The 24,339-nt window shown below is 40.8% G+C and overlaps 1 protein-coding gene across 1 annotated transcript in view; it reads right to left on the bottom strand.

Annotated features, from left to right (window-relative positions):
• Positions 1-1,028: 1,028 nt before the first annotated feature.
• Positions 1,029-24,339, bottom strand: part of LOC115481745 — a 28,987-nt gene continuing 5,676 nt past the window's right edge. Inside the window, exon 3 of the mRNA XM_030221116.1 lies at positions 1,029-2,994. Within this exon, the coding sequence (XP_030076976.1) occupies positions 1,105-2,670 (1,566 nt within the window). The 5' untranslated portion in view covers positions 2,671-2,994 and the 3' untranslated portion in view covers positions 1,029-1,104. The remainder of the gene's footprint in view (positions 2,995-24,339) is intronic.

The raw sequence follows: 24,339 nt of genomic DNA, 5'->3' as shown, positions 1-24,339 counted from the left end.
TACTGGAGGAGCCCAGGAAGGGTGGGGTTGGTAGGAAACAGCCCTTTAAAAACACTTTTTCCCGAGAGCAGAAGGAGCACTCCAAGAAGAATGAAGGATACCAAGCAACTGATGACTGAACATTAAAGGAAAGGATTCCTAAAGAAAGACAAGGTACTTACCTGAAGTACAGAATAATGGGGAGAATAAGGAACATTGATTTGGCCACAGCATGGAGGCTAACACTGTGGGCCTTGAAATAAGACTCTAATAGCAACAGCCGGGGATGGAGGACAGGATTGTAAAGTTGAGGTGAAGTAAAGTCCTGTCCAAGGGGTGATGGCTGTTTTAATCTGAGACTCTCATCTCCCAGTGGAGGGCTGTATTGCTCTGGTATTGCAGCCTGCTCACTTTAATCACCACAGACTGCTTAGAAAATAAAATACTACAGATTTTTTTAGATTTGTATTGGGTAAATAAAACTTTTTATTTGCACTTTAAATGGAGAGTGTATAAGTCATTATTGTTCCAACTACACAATGATTAAGAAATACACACACTAATTGAGTACATTACTAAAGGAAGGCTATAGGAAAGTAAAATAAGAAAGATTATATATTACTCACAACATCACTGGTAAGAAATTATATCATTCAGGCCCTTATCTCATCAGCTGGGAGGCCCGTTGCAGCGAAAGCCCAAAGTCTCCATATGACCAGGAACAAGTCTTTTCTGCACAATGCGTCCATCCACAGATGAGCCTCAAAGCTCTGCTGCAACAAGCCCCCTTTTTATTAAGCTAAAACTTATCCAGGAATGTACATGAGGATTCAGTCACACGCTCTCAGTTCAGGTAAACAAACCACTGACCAGGTGGCTTATCTCCCGAACCTCAAGTATACCCCACCTCCCTCCTGCACAAGCTGGTTTCAGAGACATTCCAACCTGTTCTTGAGATGTGCCTTAGCTCATACATTGTTCTTGAGATGTGCTTTACATTCCAGCCTGTTCTTTGAGATGTACAAGGAAAGTTACTTTTGGTCAAAGACAGAAGATTTTAAAAATGTATTATCTGTCAAAGCAAGACTGAAAAGCAATCCTTAATATTTTCCATCACATTCGGTTCTATGCTTTTCTATTTTGCTTATATGATAATGGTATAATAGAACTATGAGATATTTTTCGCATATAATGAGTAAGATAACAATTCCATATAGTCAAAATAATGATTATGCAAAGTATGATTAAGATAGGATGAAATAGCAAATTTAATGCTTTGGTAGCTGAAGGTGAATGTCCAGAGAAAATGTCCCACCAATTATGGGTGGTAGCTTTTTGCAAGCGTGAAGAAATGTCCACAAGTGTATCTCCAGTGAGAGTTGTATCAGTCTGGTGTTGAAGCAGAGTTTTATTGCGCTTCTGCAAATATTGTTGTAAAAGTTCAGTTTTTTGTATAGCATCTCTCAAAGGCTGTAAACTTAATGAAATGTCGGCTATATTCAGTACTTGTGGATACCAATATAGGGTCAATTGTTGTTCCATATCCAGTACAAAGGTATATAATTGTCCATGCCACCATAAATGAGTGACGTTGGTAAAACAACCACAAAAAGGATAAGATAAATTATATAAATAGGTTACATTGATATCATAAGAGGCTAAACAAATGTATTGAGCACTAATTTCAATGAACATACTAAAATTAGCAGGGAGTATAGTCAAAGGGCAAACATTAATGGAATGCTGTAATAAACACGGTTCATATAAAGGAGAATGTTGTCCACAAACAGCCCCATTAATGGTATCTGTTCTAATATAATTTCCAGAAAAATGTGGTAACCAAAATTCATTAACAAAAACAATGGGCAAAATTATAAATGTACACAAGACACATTGTTCAGTTACATTAAAATGTACAATTTGCCCAGAACAAAAGAGGTCAGTAGTACATACTACAGTATTTGGAGTTATTAAAACCCAATTTGCGGAAGGAATCCACCGGTGAAAGATTCGCCTCCACAAATATTCAGAATTAGTCATTAAATCATCCTGAGCCTTATTCCTTTGTATAAGGGCAAATAAATGCTGCAACGTGCATGTAGTCCAATTCATAAAATATGTTATATTGACATCTACTTGTAATTTGGCTATTTCAGCATAATTGACAAGGTTTAGAAAACTTTTATCATATTGTAAAGTCATCTGTTGTGGTTCAAACACCGTTGGCAACCACTGAGCTTGCAAAGTAATACGCTGATTAATATCAGTTCCAATACGCTTAGCTTTATAAGCTAAAGTCTCAGAATCAATAGCATTTATTACTCCTGCACTTGCACCAAAAGCTCCCAATAATGTGTCATACCAAGCTCGTTTAACTCTACATTTGGGCAGTTGAGGAAAAGTAATATTGAAATGAAAAACATTCTTCTGATGATTTATAGCAGTATTTATACAGGTAGAAGATACACGGACTAGGTTGTTAGTGTGTACCCCTGGATTTGAGTCAAGTATAGTAACATAATCAACCCACCAAGTACGGTTCTTGGTAGGTGTAGCATTTACACAAAAAAGTGTATAGACATTTCCTAATGATACATTAGTAGTATAAATGTCCACAGTGCTTGCAATTTTAGGACAGCATTGTTGTATTGTCTGTCTCTGGTTTGAGCGAAACTTAGCAGTGCAAGTCATATTAAATCAACAACACCGGATCTGGGTGTTATTAGTAACCCGAGCAGAAAGTAATTGTTTATCTTGTGGTTGAACATAAGCTCATTCATATGGCTGAACTCATTTTCATAATCATATCTTTGTTCCTGTGAAAACCATAGTTACCACAGAGCATGCTCAATAAGCTGTGCATGTGTAATTGTCTTGTTTTCGGATTTCACTCTGATTCTTCCATTGCCAAATCAGCTTGCCTTGTCTTTCGGTGGTAAGATGTACTCGTCCACCCGGGGTAATGGCAATATCCAAAGGTACCATAAGGAGGATTATACTGACTCTTACAAGAACCTATGAATGAAACATGTCAACAGATTAGTTACTCTCTAAGATAACATTTATTTGCTGAAACATAAGTCCATTTTTCTCGCCCAGATCGAAGGATCAGGACAGTATTATCTGCCCCTTGGGCAATAATTTCAGCAGGCTGTGGGGGCCCATTTTCTTGGGTAACCCACACCTTTGCACCTGCAGACAAATTAGGGGATCCAAATCCTTTATCCCCTCGTATGGAAAAAGTGGTGGGCGGATCCAGCTTCACAATACCTGATTGTAACACAGGTAAGATAAATAATTGAGCAATTCTATCATTAGCCTGAAGTAACATATCATGTGGACCTTGGTTATTAAGTATAACCTTTATTTCTCCTTGATAGTCTGTATCAGTCACCCCTCCTAAAACCTGTATTCCTTTCACTGCCAGGCTTGAGTGGGGGACTATTAACCCAAAATATACGGTTGGGATAGCCTTTTTATTACAAGGAAGAACAAATTCCAAAATCTTCTGTTTAGCTTTTGGCAAAATTTCCTTCAGACCATTAAGCCACTGAATGCCTAGAAATGTCACTGTTTGGGATGGCCCTTGTATCTTATCAGGATTTATTTCCCATCCCTTGTCCTTTAAATGTACAATTAGTGACTCCAAATGAGTTTGAACATCTTCCTGGGTTATCCCTTGAATCATAATATCATCAATATAATGTACAATTTGCATATGATCTGCTAGAGAAAATTCATCTAAATGATCTGCCACCGTCCGGTGACAAATATATTGCCTGCCCTGCCAATTGAAAACGAATTGATCCCAATATTTTTCATTGATTGGAATGGTGAAAAAGGCATTAGCCAAATCTATCACAGCATACCATCTGCCAGAATGTGTCTGTATTTTCTCTATCAAAGTAATGGTATCTGGGACTACTACTACTACAAATCATTTCTATAGCGCTATCAGTCGTAAGCAGCGCATCACAATTGACTGCAGCAGTTAAGGCGGGTGTAACTTTGTTTACTTCCCAATAATCTACTGTCATACGCCAGGAGCGTCACTTTTCCTGACTGGCCTGACCAGATTATTCCAATCTGTGGTAGTGGTTTTAATAACCCCCTTCTCCATTAATTCTTTTATGGTTTTACTGATTTCAAGATGTCCCCCTGGTATCCTATATTGTTTCAAATGAATAACTCTTGTGGCTGGAGGAATCTCTATCGGAGTCATTCTCACTTTTCCCACAGTAATGGGACAAGATTGGATATACGGTTTAACTCCAAATTGATACCTTCCATCTTCTAATGTTAATGACAATCCCTTTAATATATCTATGCCCAGTATATACTCAGGCACAATCATGACTTTGTATTCCCTTTTAGGTAAATTTCCAATTTTTAATTCCACCCCGGTCTGTACAGCTTCAATTTGTTTTCCCCCAACCCGGTAATGACAGCTCTCTGACCCTTATCCCATATAATAAAGTGACCTCAGCTCCAGTATCCACTAGAGCAAGCACTTTTTGACAGGACCTATTTTTCCAACAAATTTCTATATTTACATGGGGCCACAAATCTAAACGCGCTAAATGGGTGGAAGCCTGGCCATTCTGTCAATCATATTTTCCTGCTTTTTTAAGATGCTGCACTTCTTTCCAGGGATACAAATCCTCATACCCCTGCCATTCCTCTCCCTATTGTGAGGGCGCGTTAGCACTAACTCTAGCACTAGGGGTTCTGGCCTCAGGGGGAGGAGGAACTGATCTGTCAATATTTACCTGAGCTCGCTGACTGCGTACTACCTTGCCCCCATTTAATCCCTGCTTTTAATACATCTGCCACATTTCGGATGTGGGGATACCATCCAATTTTTCTTGAGCTACCCCATCCTTCAACAAGGCAATAAACATTTCTTTTCTGGAGGCTCAATTAATCCCGTCACCTTCCTTCCCCCCTTTCTGTCCCCGATCAGATATTTTTGGGCCCAACTCCCCAAGGTCTCCTAACTGCTGCACTTTTTCCATCACGTCCCAAATGGGGTGCCCTGTTTCATTAATTAACAAGGTCATGATTACTGCTTATATGCAGGAGGAGCAGTCTTAATCAATTTATTTCAGACACTGACAGACAATGCTATCTGAGAAAAAGTATCTGCCTGCTCTAAAAAGATTGCTGTTTTCATCCCTTCCTCTTTTATTCTTTGCACACAATCCCGTAAAGTATACCAGGGACGCTCATTCCCAGGCCAATCTGCTTCTGTAGGATACTTGCGATTACACCCTTCTACTACTAATTCTAACATAGTGGTATTATTATTATAGGGTCTCCCATCTACTGGGGGACGTCCCTGAAAATCCCGAAAAGCTGCCTGCACATAGGGTTCCTTACTCAATGTAATAAATTTCTTACAATCCATTATATCCAACTTAATATCAGCTGCCCCCAACTCATAAATACGCACAACCCAGGCAAGCAAAGTTTCCCCCGATCTCTGTTGAAATCTATCAAATCAGCAACTTCATTTTCGGTGTAATCTTCCACTAGATCCTTTCTTTGATACACTCCCTGGGCATCTTGTATCATGCGCCTCTGTTCTATTGGGTGCGCTTTTTTTCTCCTATAACTTTTGGAGGGGATGTGAAATCTTCAGGATCCTCACTTGACTCTGAGGTTGAGGTATCCCAAATGTCTCCATCCCAATAATCAGGGTCAAAGGACAGTCCTGCTTTAGCAATAACATAAATATACTTTCTTTTTGTTAACTTTCCCTTTCCACTTTTTGTATTTATATTGTGCCACTTGTACTGCGGCACGCTCTGCAATGGTCTGATATGTATCCAGCTTGTCAGCTAACAATTTATTTTGACAGTTAAGCATTACATTTTGACTACTCAAGTCACATACTTGTCGCGCTAATTCTGCAATTCTCCTATGCTGTTCATCACGGTTCTGATGGCTTTTCCGATAGGCGGTTAACAGAATCCATCCATGCCGCCCAACAGAGTATTGTTCTTTTCCCCGTTCTATCTTAATTTTTTGCATACATCTAACTACATCTAAGGGCTCTGAGCCCTTTAAACAGGAGTCCCACTCCTCACACAAGCCTGCACATTTTGACCACTCAGTGGCTATTATATCATATGGTACTGCATCTCATCCTGGAATTTCAACAACACTCTCCTCTTTATTCTTTCCTTTTTTTTTTTTGCTTAAAAAGTTCCATTCCCCTCTACAAACCCTGCTCGCAGCGCCACCTTGTGTATTGCTCTGGTATTGCAGCCTGCTCACTTTAATCACCACAGACTGCTTAGAAAATAAAATACTACAGATTCTTTTAGGTTTGTATTGGGTAAATAAAACTCTTTGCACTTTAATTGGAGAGTGTATAAGTCATTATTGTTCCAACTACACAATGATTAAGAAATACACACACTAATCGAATACATTACTAAAGGAAGGCTATAGGAAAGTAAAATTATGTATACTGTATATATATATATATATATATATATATATATATATATATATATATATATATATATATATAAAAACTCACAACATCACAGGTCAGGAATTATTTTATTTATTTTTATTTATTTGTAGCATTTGTATCCCACATTTTCCCACCGATTTGCAGGCTCAATGTGGCTTACATTTGCCATAATGGCGGTTGCCATTTCCGGGTAGCAGAATACAAAAGGCATTGCATTAAGGTGCATACATACATGGTAAAGAAGAATACATTATGGTAGTGCATATTGGTTCCTGAGTAATAGATTGGATTGTAACATACATTAGGTCATCGACTATAGAGAGACCATATTCGACATAAGGATTAAAGTGGTTGATCATTAATAGCAAAGAGGTTAGTCAGTCAAGTGATAGGAATTTGATTTTTCTAGCTCATGTGCAGTCTTATTATTTAGTATTGAAGATGGATGTTATTGGTATGCCTTCTTGAACAGATCAGTTTTCAGTAGCCTTCGGATGATAGTTAAGTCTTGTGTTGTTTTTATGGCCTTCGGTAGTGCGTTCCATAGTTGCGTGCAAATGTAGGAGAAACTGGTTGCGTATGTGGATTTATATTTTAGCCCTTTACAGTTGGGGTAGTGGAGATTGAGGAATGAGTGTGCTAATCTTTTTGCGTTCCTCTTAGGCAAGTCTATAAGATCTGACATATAGGCCGGTGCTTCCCCGTGAACGATTTTGTGGACCAGGGTGCAAACTTTGAACGCAATTCGTTCTTTTAATGGGAGCCAGTGCAGTTTTTCTCTTAGGGGTTTGGCGCTTTCGTATTTCACTTTCCCAAATATGAGTCTGGCTGCTGTGTTTTGAGGGGTTTGAAGCTTCTTAATGATTTGTTCTTTACATCCGGCATAAATGGCATTACAGTAATCTAGATGGCTTAGTACCATTGATTGTACTAGGCTGCGGAATACTTCCCTTGGGAAGAAAGGTTTGATCCTTTTAAGTTTCCACATTGAGTAGAACATTTTCTTTGCTGTATTTTTCGCATGGTCTTCAAGTGTAAGATTTCGGTCAATTGTGACTCCCAGAATTTTCAGGCTGTCTGAGACCGGAAGGGTGTAGTCTGGGGTGTTTATGGTATTGGGTTTGTTTGTGTTATATTGTGAGGATAAGATGAGACATTGTGTCTTTTCTGCGTTTATATCATTCAGGCCCTTATCTCATCAGCTGGGAGGCCCGTTGCAGCGAAAGCCCGAAGTCTCCATATGACCAGGAACAAGTCTTTTCTGCATGATGCGTCCATCCACAGATGAGCCTCAAAGCTCTGCTGCAACAAGCCCCCTTTTTATTAAGCTAAAACTTATCCAGGAATGTACATGAGGATTCAGTCACATGCTCTCAGTTCAGGTAAACAAACCACTGGCCAGGTGGCTTATCTCCCGAACATCAAGCATACCCCGCCTCCCTCCTGCATAAGCTGGCTTCAGAGACATTCCAACCTGTTCTTGAGATGTGCCTTATCTCATACATTGTTCTTGAGATGTGCTTTACATTCCAGCCTGTTCTTTGAGATATACAAGGAAAGTCACTTTTGGTCAAAGACAGAAGATTTTAAAAATGTATTATCGGTCAAAGTAAGACTTAAAAGCAATCCTTAATATTTTCCATCACAAGGGCTCAGTTGAAGAGAGTGTAGTGAATTATTTGTTGAAAGAGGAGTAACCCCTACAGAGTAGTTAGCAGAAGCTAATTGGAGTGGATTTGCATTTAGAATGGTTAATTTGTATATCCTGGGAAGCCGAATGAGTATTGTATAACTGACCCACATATTCCCCAGTGGAGGGCTCAGTTCAAGATTGCTTGCTAAAGCATTTGTTGGAAGAAGCATACCCCTTCAGAATAATTACAGTATAGCCTGTGAGAGAAGATTTGCCTTCTGAATGGTTAATTTGCATATCCCATGAAGCCTGTTTATAAAGTGGTATTCCCCAAATGGATCACTAGGTGGTGTAAAGAGGGTAACAGAGCTGTGACATGTTACCAAGGAAGACTTCAGATGGGAGGATGTTGGACGAAATAACCGATGTCTATATTCACCCTGAGTAAAAGAGAAGCCTTGCAGATTGACTTTGAAAGGGAAATGAAACACTTGAAAAAAAAAAACTCTAGTTCACATTTCCTAGTGCTCCCTGTTGAAAAGAAGGGAATGCTACATGGTTAACTCCTTTTTCAAAGAGAAGAGTAGCCTACGGGAGTTTCTATCACACATCCCTGAATGAGGAGAAGTGTTGGTGGGAGAAAATATGTCACTTCTTATTGAAAGCAGTGAGGCAGGTGCTTCCCTTGCCCAGTTAAACTCTTTTGAATATCAGTCCCCTACCTGTGTAAGCACTGATATTTGACATTGAAGAGCCAAGTGAAAAAGGTCTTTTATGAAATTCTTAGGAGTTTAACACCACCAGAAAGGTAAACACACTTGCCCCCTCAGTCCATTAGTGCAAGCCATAGGTACAACTGAGCTATTAGTTGACATTCACACCTTTCAGTAGATATAAATGCCATGGTTCAGACTTTACTTAAAGTATATATGCATTGCCTTGGTGAAATTGGAAATCATGCATAATTTGCTGTGACCCCAGCATACCCCCTTCTAAACTGTGTGCTGTGGATCTAAGAGTGTAAATAACAGCTTTCTAAAATGGCTATTTACATGTGCAAATAATTAAATGCCACGCAAACCTTCTAAAATGAAATCCAAAGGGTAGTTGGGTGGAGAATTCCTGCATTACTTGTAATAGTATTAGAATTTTCTAGTACAAAAATCTCTTATTCCCCCTTGCTGACTAGCTTTGGCAATATTATAACACACACACACACTCAAGGAATACATTTTCAGCAATATTCAGTCAGTGGTGGTTTAGTGGTTTTGAAGCTGCAAAAGCCGTAGGCTGAATTAGACCTGGATATTCATTGCCAGGCTCTGTCCAAACATCAGCATTGAATATCTGGGTCTTCAATTGACCTGGAAGTTTTGCAGACATATTCAGCGTTGGTTCCTGCATACCTAACAAAGCAAAGATAGGACTGGTTTTCGTGTAGTCCTATTAGCCTGGGCCCCACCACTGAATATGCCAGGCATGGAAATTTGACCATATATGACCATTAATGTATCAGTATCACTGGCTTCCCACCTGTTACATTTTCAGTTTAAAATTCTTATCCTCACACATAGTGCTGTTCATCAAGGTATCACACTTTACCTTTCATCTCTATTGACCCCTTATAGACCACTTCATCACCTCTAGAACTTGTTGTCTGTTATCGCCTGCACTATCCTAAGCCCATTTGGATACTTCTTAGCACTGTGTGCTTTTCTTCTTAGCACCTACAATGTTCCTACAATGTGGAATTCCTTGCCCCAGGATTTAGAACAGCCATATTGGGTCAGACCAATGGTCCATCTAGCCCAGTATCCTGTTTCCAACAGTGACCAATGCAGGTCACAGGAACCTGGCAGAAACCCAGACAGTAGCAACATTCCATGCTACCAATCTCAGGGCAAGCAGTGGCTTCCCAATGTCTGTCTCAATAGTAGACTATGGACTTTTCCTCCAGAAACTTGTCCAATCTTTTTTTAAACCTAGATATGCTAACTGCTGTTACTACATCTTCCAGCAAAGAGTTCCACAACTTAACTATTCACCGAGTGAAAAATATTCCATCCTCTTTGTTTTAAAAGTATTTCCATGTAACTTCATTGAGTGTCTCCTAGTCTTTGTACTTTTGGAAAGAGTAAAAAATTGATTCACTTCTACTCATTCTACACCAATCAGGATTATGTATACCTCAATCATATCCCCCCTCAGCCTTCTCTTTTCCAAGCAGAAGAGCCCTAACCTCTTTAGCCTTTCCTCATATTAAAGGAGTTCATCCCCCTTTAACACTTTGGTCGCACTTCTTTGAATCTTTTCTAATTCTGCTATTTCTTTTTTAAAATACAGCGACCAGAACTGAACGCAATACTCAAGGTGAGAGCGATACAGAGATATTATAATATTCTCAGTCTTATTTATCATCTCTTTCATAATACTTTCTAGTATCTTGTTTGCTTTTTTTGGCCACCACCAAACACTGGGCAGAAGATTTCAGCATATTATCTACAACGACACCTAGATATTTTTTCTTGAGTGCTGACTCCCAAGGTGGATCCTAGTATCAGGTAACTATGATTTGGGTTGTTCATCCCAATGTGCATCACTTTGCATTTGTCCACATTAAATTTCATCTGCCATTTGGTGCAAATTCCTAAGGTCTTCCTGCAATTTTTCACAGTACATATTTGTTTTAACAGCCTGCAAACTTAATCGCCTCACTTGTAGTTCCAATTTCCAGATCATTTATAAATATGTTAAATAGCACTGATCCCCATGGCACAACACTATTCATCGTCCGGGACTAAATTCAAAGCTGCATTACAGACCTATCTGTTTAGTCTCTCCTTTCCACCAGATCTAGGAGTAGTATGGTAATTCCAGCAGCATAGAGCAGGTGCCTACCTTAATTTTAATCTTTATTTTGCCACACACTTCTTCATTATGGGGCACCCTATTCTTATCTAGCTTCTATCCTATTCCGTTTGACCATGACATTCCTTTTCTTTTTCATGATTATGATTTAGACTGTAAACTGTTTTATGTATTTTATAAAAGGATGAATGGTAAATACCTAATAAACAGTAAACAGTAGGAGCACGCAGTTGTGGAATGCATTACCTACAGCCCTGAGAACCATTGACGAAATAACTAACTTTCACAAATCTTTGAAGACACATCTCTTCAATAAGGCCTACAAAGAGAACCCATAGCCTTACAAAACTACCTCACCAACCCACCCAGTTATTAAAATCCATCTATACTATCCTGCCCAACACCTTCCTTCTCTCTTCCCTTTCTTAATCTCTGTATATTACTAATTGTACCTGATATCCTGGAATGACTATGTCATAACAAAACTCTGTAAGCCACATTGAGCCTGCAAATAGGTGGGAAATGTGGGATACAAATGCAATAAATAAACAATGTAGCTGGAGCCCACATATCTTCTAAATCTGCTCTGACTCCAACAACTATTGCCCCAGAACTAACCAGACAGTGCTGTGGTGGTCAGAGGGGATATTAGCAGTACTGCCCGGTTAACTGCCACTAAATATGCACTCCCGAACCATTGATTGGGGTTTAAGTACATAAGTATTGCCATACTGGGAAGACCAAAGGTCCATCGAGCCTAGCATCCTGTTTCCAACAGTGGCCAATCCAAGTCACAAATACCCAGCAAGATCCCAAAAATGTACAAAACATTTTATACTGCTTATCCCAGAAATAGTGGGTTTTCCCCAGTCCATTTAATAACGTCTATGGACTTTTCCTTTAGGAAGCTGTCCAAACTTTTTTTAAACTTCGCTAAGCTAACCGCCTTTACCACATTCTCTGGCAACGAATTCCAGAGTTTAATTACACGTTGAGTGAAGAAAAATTTTCTCCGATTCATTTTAAATTTACTACATTGTAGCTTCATCGCATGCCCCTTAGTCCTAGTATTTTTGGAAAGCGTGAACAGACGCTTCACATCTACCAGTTCAACTCCACTCATTATTTTATAGACCTGTATCATATCTTTCCTCAGCCACCTTTTCTCCAAGCTGAAGAGCCCTAGCCGCTTTAGCCTTTCCTCATAGGGAAGTCGTCCCATCCCCTTTATTATTTTTGTCGCCCTTCTCTGCACCTTTTCTAATTCCACTATATCTTTTTTGAGATGCGGCGACCAGAATTGAACACAATATTCTGGAGCGATACAAAGGCATTATAACATCCTCATTTTTGTTTTCCATTCCTTTCCTAATAATACCTAACATTCTATTTGCTTTCTTAACCGCAGCAGCACATTGAGCAGAAGGTTTCAACTATCAACAACGATGACACCTAGATCCCTTTCTTGGTCCGTGATTCCTAACGTGGAACCTTGCATGACATAGCTATAATTCGGGTTCCTCTTTCCCACATACATCACTTTGCACTTGCTCACATTAAACGTCATCTGCCATTTAGACGCCCAGTCTCGTAAGGTCCTCTTGTAATTTTTCACAATCCTCCCGCGATTTAACGACTTTGAATACCTTTGTGTCATCAGCAAATTTAATTACCTCACTAGTTACTCCCATCTCTAGGTCATTTATAAATATGTTAAAAAGCAGTGGTCTCAGCACAGACCCCTGGGGAACCCCACTAACTACCAATCCCCATTGAGAATACTGACCATTTAACCCTACTCTCTGTTTTCTATCTTTTAACCAGTTTTTAATCCACAATAGAACACTACCTCCTATCCCATGACTCTCCAATTTCCTCTGGAGTCTTTAATGAGGTATTTTGTCAAACGCCTTCTGAAAATCCAGATACACAACAACCGGCTCACCTTTATCCACATGTTTGTTCACCCCTTCAAAGAAATGTAATAGATTGGTGAGGCAAGATTTCCCTTCACTAAATCCATGTTGGCTTTGTCTCATTAATCCATGCTTTTGAATGTGCTCTGTAGTTTTGTTCTTAATAGACTCTACCATTTTGCCCGGCACCGACGTCAGACTCACCGGCAGGAATCCCTCCTGTCTGCTTAAACCCTTTTGAATTTTATTAAAAAATGTCTAATCCACACCATCTACAATTCTGGGCAGAGAACAAAAAAAAACATCCATAAGCAAATACTATAAACTAACTAAAATTTTAAAAAATTATGTCAATCACAAAAATAACACAAACACATAATCCATATTAATAGAAATAAACAATATATGATGTAAGAACAATAGTTAATATCAGAAACTCTTTCACTGAGGAAGTATTAAATACTCACAGAGACTATAAACCACCTATGAGCAACAGTTAATATCAGAGACTCTTAGTCTAAGAAAAATTGAATGCTCACTTAAACAATATAGGGCCTCTTTTATCAAGCCATACTAGTGGTTCCTGCACAGCAATGCTGAGGGAGCCCATTCAAAGTGAACGGGCTTTATCAGCATTACTGCACCGGGAGCCGCTAGCGGAGCTTAATAAGAGACCCATAGCCTTAAAAACCTTTTTTAAATTATTCAGATTTCCACAGTTCTCATTTCAAGGAATTCCACTGGTTAGGCCCTACAATCTAGACGATTGAGTTTCTATATTCATCAAGAAAACCCTCTTAAATGATGGATCATCTAATAAGTTGAGAGAAGCAGATTTCAATGTTACTATACCATACTACACGATTCTTATATTTCTAAGCACATTGCAAACAAGAGTTATTATTATTAATAGTATTTGTATAGCGCTACCAGACACACGCAGTGCTGAACACCTGATACGAAGAGACAGTCCCTGCTCAAAAGAGCTTACAATCTAAGTAATACAGACAAACAAGACAGTTACGGGTGAGGGAAGTAATGGGTGAGAAGGGAAGAAGGGACAAGGGGAGGGCAATTGTGGCTAGGAGCTAAAAGCAGCAGTGAAAAGGTGGGTTTTCAGCATAGATTTGAAAACAGGAGAATTACAATAGAAACATCTAAAAACTTAAATCTAAAATACAGCCCTCATTATCATCTTGACGGTTGATGCATATGCAAACTGGAAATAATCACAGGAGAAATTTTGTTTGTCTAAACTTAAACCAATAACAGGATTTTGTGCTGTATTCTGTATTCAAGTGGAAGCCAGTGTAAATGGATAAGCACAGGAGTAATATGGTCAAAATACTTCAACCCCAAAAGAACTTGGGCAGTAGCATTCTGCACAATTTGCAACAACCTAAGGGCATATTTGGTAATCCTAATAACAATCATTTGAAGTGTAGTTATACTTTGAATATCTACCCCACTGTATTTTACACTTTATAAGCGCCAAACCAAAAACTCACTCACACTGCAAAAGCACTGGAGAAAGCGCTGCTCTCTCGTTCCAGCAAGGAATCAAAACCCCCGTTCGGTCCGCTGAAAATAAAGAAATAAATGCCCTTAAAGGCACAGTACTCCAACTCTGGCAGCTGGAAATTGTAAGGCACTCAAGGCTACAATACTGAGAAAGCAGCCGAGGCACAAAGCTGCCAAGCAAAACGAAATAGAATAACTGACCTTAAAGGCACAGTACTCTAATTCTGGCATCTGGAAATTGTAAGGCACTCAAGGCTACAATACTGAGAAAGCAGCCGAGGCACAAAGCTGGCAAGCAAAATGACATAGAATAACTGACCTTAAAGGCATCGTACTCTAACTCTGGCATCTGGAAATTGTAAGGCACTCAAGGCTACAATACTGAGAAAGCAGCCGAGGCACAAAGCTGCCAAGCCAACAGAAATAGAGAGCAGCACAGGGGGAGGGACCCAAACATAGGTGTAACACCCCAGGGGGAAAAACTGGGCCCCACCAGACCCAGGGCCCCAAAGCACTTTTTTTTTTTTTTTTTTTTTTTTTTACACACACGTACAGGGTACTGCAACAGAATAAAGTTTGGAAGGAAAAAATCCTACGACCCAATGACAAACTACCTCACCAGATTATTGGAGACTGCACAGGCTGTCAACTGCTACCTCTGCTGAGACTGAGAAAATACTGGCTAGTGGAGGTTCTGCACAGGTTATATATACAGGCTTCAAAAGCTTAGTGTTTTCTCAGTCTCCCTCTGCTGGTAGGAGGACATAACCCACGCGTCTTGACCGGTCTGGAGGGTCGCTGAGGAAGTGTGTTTTATTTTTCCACTAGTAAAAAAGGCCCGTTTCTGACACAAATGAAATGGGTGCTAGCAAGGTTTCCCTCAGAGTGTGTGTGTGTGAGAGAGAGTGTGAATATGCGAGTGTGTGTGTGTGACAGAGAGAGTGAGACTGGGTGCAAGTGTGTCTGTGAGAGAGCGAGTGTGTGTGATTCTCCCCTCTCCCCTGCCCCCCCTCCAGCCACCCAGCGATTCTCCTGTCTCCCCTGCTCCCCCCTCCAGCCACCCGATTCTCCTCTCTCCCCTGCCCCCCTCCAGCCACCCAGCGATTCTCCTCTCTCCCCTGCCCCCTCCCCAGCCACAGTGAGAGAGAGACAGAGAGTGAATGAGACTACGACACATTGTTTGTGTGTGTGAAAGAGAGACACAATCTGTGTGTGTGTTTGAGACAGTGTCTGTGTAAGAGACAGAGTGTGTGTGTGTGTGGGTGAGACAGAAAAAGAGAGTGTTTGTGTGTCAGAGAGAGAGAGAGAGAGTAATGATAAAATACGTCTTTAAACAAATCTCATCCTCTCATGGCTCGTGCACCACACAGTCGTTAAACCAGTAAACCTTGCTCCTCCCTCCTCTAGGGGCAGAGTTCGCTGAGGCACGGCGTGATTGACAGGTGATAGCGGCCATTGATTGCTTTGGCCGGGGAGCAAGTGCGCGGCCATCTTGGCCTTCGGCCCTCCCTCTCTCTTCCTCCGCCTTGTGTGTCGGCGCGGAAGTGGAAATTTGGCAGGCCAGGAGAGCTCCAAGGCTGCAGTTCCGCCTTTGAATGGTTAGATAACGCTGTCACTCGGAAAGGGGGGAACGCCTTCTGCAGTCTCACTGTGTGCGTTTGTCGTGTTCTGATGGCAGGACACGGCTACAATGGCGGGTAGGCTGCTGGCTTGTGTGGTGGACTGTGGCACGGGGTAAGGCAGCTGCTGAAAGCAAAATGCCTGGGAGGAGGAAGCAGGAGTCAACTTGCTGATTTGTACCTGAAAGCTCTGGCTGGCTTCCGTAACGTTCCGTTCGTAACATCTCCTCACGTCAGCCAGCCTCCAGCGTTCCCTTCCCTCTCACTGCCCCACCCTCTGACATCATTGCGTTTTGACGGGGCAGTGAGGGGGAATGGAATGCTGGTTGGCTGACGTCAGGAGATGGATAAGATCCCAATGAGACATATTGGAACGTTGGAGGAGCAAATTATTATATTAGATAGTATTCAGAAGGATCTCTTTATCAACTTCTGTATTAAAAGAAACAAAACAGCATGTGTGCTGGGGCTGCAGAAGGAGTCGGGGGGGCCATCTGACAGGCCAGGTGCTTTTCTGTCCAGGATTGCTGGTGAAGGGGAGGAGGGAGCCAGATGATGGATCACCATTACTCCACTACTGCCAGCAGTCTCCCATGCAGTCACTGTCAGCACCCAAGTCATGCAACTTTAGAACTGTGCCCTTCCCCTCTCCCTACTGTGTTATCAGATAGACCACTCTTGACCATCTATTTTGCTGAGTGATGATCCTGAGGGAAGGTAAGGACCTCAAAAACATTTCAGATGCAGGCTGCAAAAAAAACCTTTACCTCTTTTCAAGATCTTTAAAACTCTTCTGGTCAACAAGCAAAAGCACTAGCTACTAACCCCATAAGGGCTTTAAAAAAAAAATGTTGCAACCTGCAAATAGATACATTTTGTCTGAATAAATTGATATATGGCCAAAGTTTATACTACTTCAATGAGCAGGGCTCAGAGGCAATTTGGGGAAGGGCCAAAAGTTATAAAGGGGCCCTTTTACGGAGCGGCGGTAAGCCCAACGCGGGAAGTACTGCTGGGCTACCACGGCAGCCCAGCAGTAGTTCCTTCCCCCAGCACACGCTACTTCTGGCACTGCAAAAATATTTCAAATTTTTGTAGCACCAGTGTGTACCTGGAGGTAATCGGGCAGTGCCACGTTGCATGGTTACTGCCGGGTTAGCACGGGAGCCTTTACCGCTATCTCAATGGATGGTGGCAAGTGCTACCCCACAAAATGGCCATGTGGCCAAGTGCTTCACAGCAGCAGTCAGATCTTTAAGGCTTCTGTTGATTTTAAGCCTGACAAATGCAACCTTGCTAAAACCACATGCAGCCATGCACATTAAGAACAATTAGGGGCCTGTTTAAGTAAAGGGCACTAAGAGTCTGCATGTTAACTAGTCCACACATTGGGTGCAATTCAGTAAATGGTGCCAAATTTAGGCAACAGGATGAACCCTGCTAAGCTAGAAGACAATAAAGAGAGCATTCTTTGTAGAATACTAGCTTAGCATGGCATTTCACCTCTAACTTCGGGCGCCAGCATTTACATCTGCAAAAAGCTGGTGTAAATTCTAGTGCCCAATTTATGGCAGTTAGGCGTGCAAATGACACTATTCTATAACATCACACCTAACTGCTGGGAGTGCCCCTGAAGATGAGCGACCAAATTGATAAAGGGGATGGAACTCCTCTCATATGAGGAAAGGCTAAAGAGGTTAGGGCTCTTCAGCTTGGAAAAGCAACGGTTGACTATCCCAGGGTCAGATATGTTGTAGTTACAGAAAAATCAAATTACATATCTATTATGTGAGTTTATTTAAAAAGTATTTACATATTTTAAAATAACATAGTAATGTAGACTGTATTTGGCCATTACCAATCTGTGGGTACCAACTTGGCTGGTTTGACAGGAGTTAGTACCAACCTAGCTACCTTATAATCTGTACAACTATTAAACTGGTTATCAAAGAAGTCTTCTTCCTCCTCAGCCCGGTCGATGGTGGTATTATCAGGGCCATTGTCTGGGTGGGGAAGATGGGACAGTTGCACAAAGCCTGGGAGGGGTGGAGGTGCCATTGCTAGGCCCATACCCAGAAATGTAGGTTGATTCCACGTCTGCATGTACTGCTGCCTGCAGATGAAGCATTCGAACAGGCAGGGTGTGCGGCAAATACACACCCTTCCCTGCAAGCCTGTGAAGACAATCCATGGCTCTTCATAGAAGAGCAGGCAGGCAGGCTGAGGTACTGTGCCAGCAGAATCCACCCTTGCCCCATTCCCAAGGAGAATGGGCTGATCGGCTAAATGTAAAGGAGTGATTATTGACTCTTTGGCCCCTGCCCCATGGAGCTGATCTGGCTCTTCTACTCAAGGAGAGCAGGCAACAGATAGTGCCAGGATCGAAACACAGGTTAGAAGACAGAGGCAGGCCAATATACTGCAGAGTTGCAGTGGGCTTCAGTGAGGAAACATATCTTTTCCAGTGACCTGGTGGAAAAGCTGCTTTTGCTTACAGATTTCAATGGGGGAAGTTTCTTGGTCCGAGTAACTGTTACAAGCATATTATATACAGCTGAAATCATACTGAAATCATTGAACAAGAACATTATGCAACAGTTAGTATTCATTATCCCAGGGTTAGATATGTTAAATGCTCTGTATAAGACAGCACTACTAAATAGGAGGAAAAACAATCTACCTTAAGGGGAGTAAGAAATATATCGCCACCATCAAAAAAAACTTCACACACAATGATATTTATAGCAAATTTAAAAGGTTTTTTTGAAAAGTGCTCATAGGTTGTCAAGAAGACTATCACAGACCCACTAGTCTTACACTTCATCCAAAGGCATATAACCATCGCACATTTCCATGTTTTTATGCCATCGGTGACAACGTGCCCATTAAAAAGTAATACATTTACTACTGAGCTTATTTCATAAGATTTTTGTTATAAAATAAGCTAAGTACCAAATTAAGCACTCTAGGTGAATCTACAATCCACAGTCTTACACCCCCTCTTCATTAACTTTCATGTCTATAGTTCCTCCCTCCTCCCCCAGCAGTGATTTAACTAATTCAACTTGCCAACTATGATTACCACAGTTTCACACCTCCTAGAACCATCCTGTTTAAAAAAAACCTGCATTGGACCCACTGAGGAAAAGGTACCTAAAGTGGGGTTACATATAACAGAGATAAAGGCTATAAAAGTTGAGGAGTAAATTTGGGAGTTTCATTTTTGAAATTTGATCACTGTCTACACAACACGGTCAAAATTTTATCTGTAAATTCCTATGGCTTATAGAGATACAGATGTTCTAAGTTTGCTATTTTCAAATGCATTTTTCTGAAAAATGTACTTTTTAAAATTGATAATTTCTCATTTTTTAAAAGATGCAATGAATCCATACTTGAGGCTGAAATTGTGCAGGCTTATGCAGTTGATATCCTTCTATCTTGTGGTATAAATAAGTCAGACACCCCACTTTTGCTACCTTTTTGCTCAGTAGGTCACATACACATAACTAGGGCAATTTCCAAAAACTATTCATCAGGATAAAAGAAACACAGAGGATCTCAGAGAGTGGAGGGATTGTAAAGCTGAGCAGTTGGTTGGATGGACAGACTGCCTCAGATTCAGACCTTATTCTAACTCTGCCATGTGGGACCCCTCTAAATGGGGAGGGGGGGAAGCAAAAGTCCATGAAGGACTCTGTTAGAATTTCAACCCAGTAATCATTTGCACAAGGCAGCAAAACAGGAAACACAAACAAAAATGATAAAGGGGATGGGACGACTTCCCTATGAGGAAAGGCTAAAGCGGCTGGGCCTCTTCAGCTTGGAGAAAAGATGACTGAGGGGAGATATGATAGAGGTCTATAAAATACTAGGACTAGAGGGCATGCGATGAAGCTACAAAGTAGTAAATTTAAAATGAATCGGAGAAACTTCTTCTGCACTCGTGTAATTAAACTCTGGAATTCGTTGCCAGAGAATGTGGTAAAGGCGGTTAGCGTAGCAGAGTTTTAAAAAGGTCTGGACGGTTTCCTAAAGGAAAAGTCCATAGACCGTTATTAAATGGACTGGGAAAAATCCACTATTTCTGAGATAAACAGCATAAAATGTTTTGTACTTTTTGGGGATTTTGCCAGGTATTTGTGACCTGGATTGGCCACTGTTGGAAACAGGATGATGGGCTTGATGGACCTTTGGTCTGTCCCAGTATGGCAGTACTTATGTACCTAAGAGTGCTCCAAAGCAGGAGGCCAATGTACATCAAGCTCCTACTTCAAGTAGATACTAGAAGCAATGGAAGATCAAGTCACTTTGACCAGGGCCACAGCAGGCGCCTATGGAAGAAGGAAGACAAAGTCTGGCCTCTTGTATCACTGCACTCTGTTAAAGTGTGCCAATTACTCTTTGAGTGCATGCAACTGTCAGGACTTTTTGTTTTGCTTTAGCTGCTCATCGCCACCCTCTAGAAGCTGCTGCCCTAGGTGACTACACAGTCTGCTTAATGGTTAAGCTGGCCCTGTTGCAGGCAACGGGGTAAAAAGCAAGACTGGATCAACATGTTCCAGGCAATAGAAACCAGTCAGAAACCCCAGGCCTAGGCCAAACAGAAAAGAGGAAACATCCTGGTAGAGTGTGTGTGTTTCATTTCATAAGTGCAATGTGGCCAGGAACTGATACCAAATCATAGGACAACAGTAAGAGGTGGCCAGAAAACCCAGAACTGGTAGTGTCAACAATGCAACTCGGAAACAAAAGTGGATGTTACTAGCATTTTGCAACAATTGCTCCAACCACACCTATGCAAGTAATAATTTCCCACTGTCATAACTGCAGTTATGAAGTCTGGAATGACTCCAGAATTATCAATGCATGAATAATACAGGCAAATGCCTCAGTTTATTTTGGTTACAGAATAAATTTCATGTAACAGTCTCTCTCCTTTGATGGGTTTGGTGAGGTAGATTTACCATCATTTTCATCATATAGATGGAAAGCTGGTTAGAGTAATGTGCAGTGATACAGGAGGCCAGACTTTCAGTTTTCCATTTCTTACTGCCCCCTGCCGTGACCCTGCTCAAAGTCACTTGATCTTCCATTGCTTCTAGTACCTACATGAAGCAGAAGTTTGTTGTATGGTGTCTTTCTGTTTTGGAGCACTCTCAGGGTTCATGTTTCCTCTTTTTCTGCATTGTGCAAATGATGATTACTGGATTGAAATTCTAACAGAGTCCTTCATGGACTTTTGCTTCCCCCCCCCCCACCCCCCCATTTAGAGAGGTCCACATGGCAGAGTTAGAATAAGGTCACCAGATTTCTGGTGAGTGAATCTGAGACACTTGTTTGTAATCATCCATGGCCTATATAGTCTGTCCATTCAACCAACTGCTCAGCTTTACAATCCCTCAACTCTCACTCAGAGATCCTCTGTGTTTCTTCCATGCCTTTTTATTTATTTACTTACTGCATTTGTATCCCACATTTTCCCACCTCTTTGCAGGCTCAATGTGGCTTACATTATGCCGTGATGGCGATCGCCATTTCCGGAAGGAGAAATACAGAATATTATTGCATTTAAAGTACAGAAAATATAAAATAAATTAGAAGTAAATAGATATACAAATCATTTCAGGTATAAAAGAACAAAGGTAATGTGTAACATTCAATAATGACATTGTGATTATAGTAAACAAATAGAAAGAAATCAATGATAACTTGTTCTGGTAAAAGTTTTGGTGTCAGTTTATTTATGAAGGATCTTTATGATAAGTCTCTTTAAACAGGTTAGTCTTTAGTAATTTCCGGAAGGTTGCCAAATCGTGCGTTGTTTTTATGGCATTTGGTAATGCATTCCATATTTGTGTGCAGGTGTAGGAGAAGCTAGAGGCATACATTGATTTGTATTTGAGTCCTTTGCAATTGGGGTAACGGAGGTTCAAGAAAGTGCGTGATGATCTCTTTGTATTCCTTGCTGGTAGGTCTATGAGGTCTAACATATATATCGGGGCCTCGCCATGAATAATTTATGAACCAGGGTGCAGATTTTGAAAGTAATTCGATCTTTTAGTGGGAGCCAGTGTAGTTTTTCTCTGAAGGGTTTGGCGCTTTCGTATTTTGCTTTTCCAAATGAGTCTGGCTGCAGTATTTTGGGCTGTCTGGACTTTCTTAATAATTTGTGTTTTGCAACCGGCATAGATGGAATTGCAATAGTCCAGATGGCTTAACACCAGTCATTGCACCAGATTGCAGAATACCTCCCTTGGGAAGGATGGTTTTATTCTTTTGAGTTTCCAGATTGCATGGAACATTTTCTTTGTTACATTTTTTGCGTGACTTTCTAATGTGAGATTTTGATCAATTGTGACTCCCAGAAATTTCAAGGTGTCCGAAGCAGGAAGCGTGAAGTTTGGGGTATTTATATTAGTATGATTAATCTTGTTATATTGTGATGAAAGAAGAAGGCATTGTGTCTTTTCTGCGTTAAGTTTTAGTTGGAATGCATTCGCCCATGAGTTCATTATTTGGAAGCTGTAATTGATTTTATTTGTGATTTCTGTTAGATCATTTTTAAACGGGATGTAGATCGTGACATCATCTGCATAAATGTATGGATTGAGGCATTGGGTGGATAGTGACTTGGCCAGTGAAGCCATCATTAAGTTGAAGAGAGTTGGTGAAAGCGGCGATCCCTGAAGCACTCCACATACAGGTTTCCATGATGATGATGATTTTTGAATTCAGATACTGTCTTTGTTTCCACCACTTCTGCTGGGAGGTTATTCCATGCATCCACTACCCTTTTGATGAAGAAAGATTTCCTTAGATTACTCCTGAATCTACCCATTTCACTTGCATCTTATGACCCCTCATTCCTGAACCTCCTTTCCATTGAATGAGGTCTTCTTACTGTGTATGTGTATCATCTGTGTATGTGTATCATCTTTCCCCTACCCTTGCTCTCCTCAAGTCTGTCCTCATATACTTTATGGAATGGTACCAGTGTAGAGGAACTCAGGTGCAACAACCAGGTGGAGCCAAAATGTCGAGAAAGCAAAGACCCAACCCAGCCTGTGTTTCAGCAAACATCTGTGACAAGGGTAAACACAGGAATACCAAAGTGAAGTTGTAACATGTCGTGTCATTCTGTAGGGGTCTGCAGACACAACACAAACCACAGCAAGTGGAAGGAACACTAGTATCCCATGGAGAAATTCGAGAGGAGCAAGGAGTAGGAACGGAGTCAGGTGCTTCGAAACAAACCAGAGACACTTAAACATCAATCAATAATCTTTAATGGAAGATGACTCAACAAAGTACCCTGTTTCGGAACACACGGTTCCTTCTTTACATAGATAAAAATATAAAACAATGTAAAACAATGTGAATGAACAATAAAAAATAAAAAGTAAATGATAAACAATATGTATGCATGGTAAAAGCAGTACAATATATATATATGTATGATGATACAACTCACATTAAAAACATACAATGAAAATATACAAAAAATGTAAATAATACAGTGAAAATATATTTATGAAACATGTAAAATCATATTGAAATGAGATAGAAAAACATACAGAAGAACAAATGTAAAAATGTAATGGTACAAGTGAGCGATTACTTTGGGAAAACCTATTTGAAAATTGAATTAATTTGTGAGGGTGTATAAAATAATGGATAAAATAATAGAGATATCTAGATCCAATGAGGTGTCTCCAAGAAGTACTGCATAAAAATACTACCAAACGTAAGATGTGAATGAACAAAGGATACAGATTATATAAACTGGCAAAAGTGGACATATGAATGACCGTGAGACTCCTGAAGAAAGAACCATGTGTTCTGAAACAGGGTACCTTGTTGAGTCATCCTCCATTAAAGATTATTGATTTGACATTTAAGTGTCTCTGGTCTGTTTCAAAGCCGTTCCCACTCATAGTAACATAGTAGATGATGGCAGAAAAAGACCTGCACGGTCCATCCAGTCTGCCCAACAAGATAACTCATATGTGCTACTTTTTGTGTATACCCTACTTTGATTTGTACCTGTGCTCTTCAGGGCACAGACCGTATAAGTCTGCCCAGCACTATCCCCGCCTCCCAACCACCAGCCCCGCCTCCCAACCACCGGCTCTGGCACAGACCGTATAAGTCTGCCCAGCACTATCCCCGCCTCCCAACCACCAGTCCCGCCTCTCAACCACCGGCTCTGGCACAGACTGTACAAGTCTGCCCAGCACTATCCCCGCCTCCCAACCACCAGTCCCGCTTCCCACCACCGGCTCTGGAACAGACCATATAAGTCTGCCCAGCACTATC

This window comes from Microcaecilia unicolor, chromosome 12, assembly GCF_901765095.1.
Source record: "Microcaecilia unicolor chromosome 12, aMicUni1.1, whole genome shotgun sequence".
Lineage (NCBI taxonomy): Eukaryota > Metazoa > Chordata > Amphibia > Gymnophiona > Siphonopidae > Microcaecilia > Microcaecilia unicolor.
Note: the sequence above shows the minus strand (reverse complement) of the source record. Positions and strands in the feature narration are given on the sequence as shown.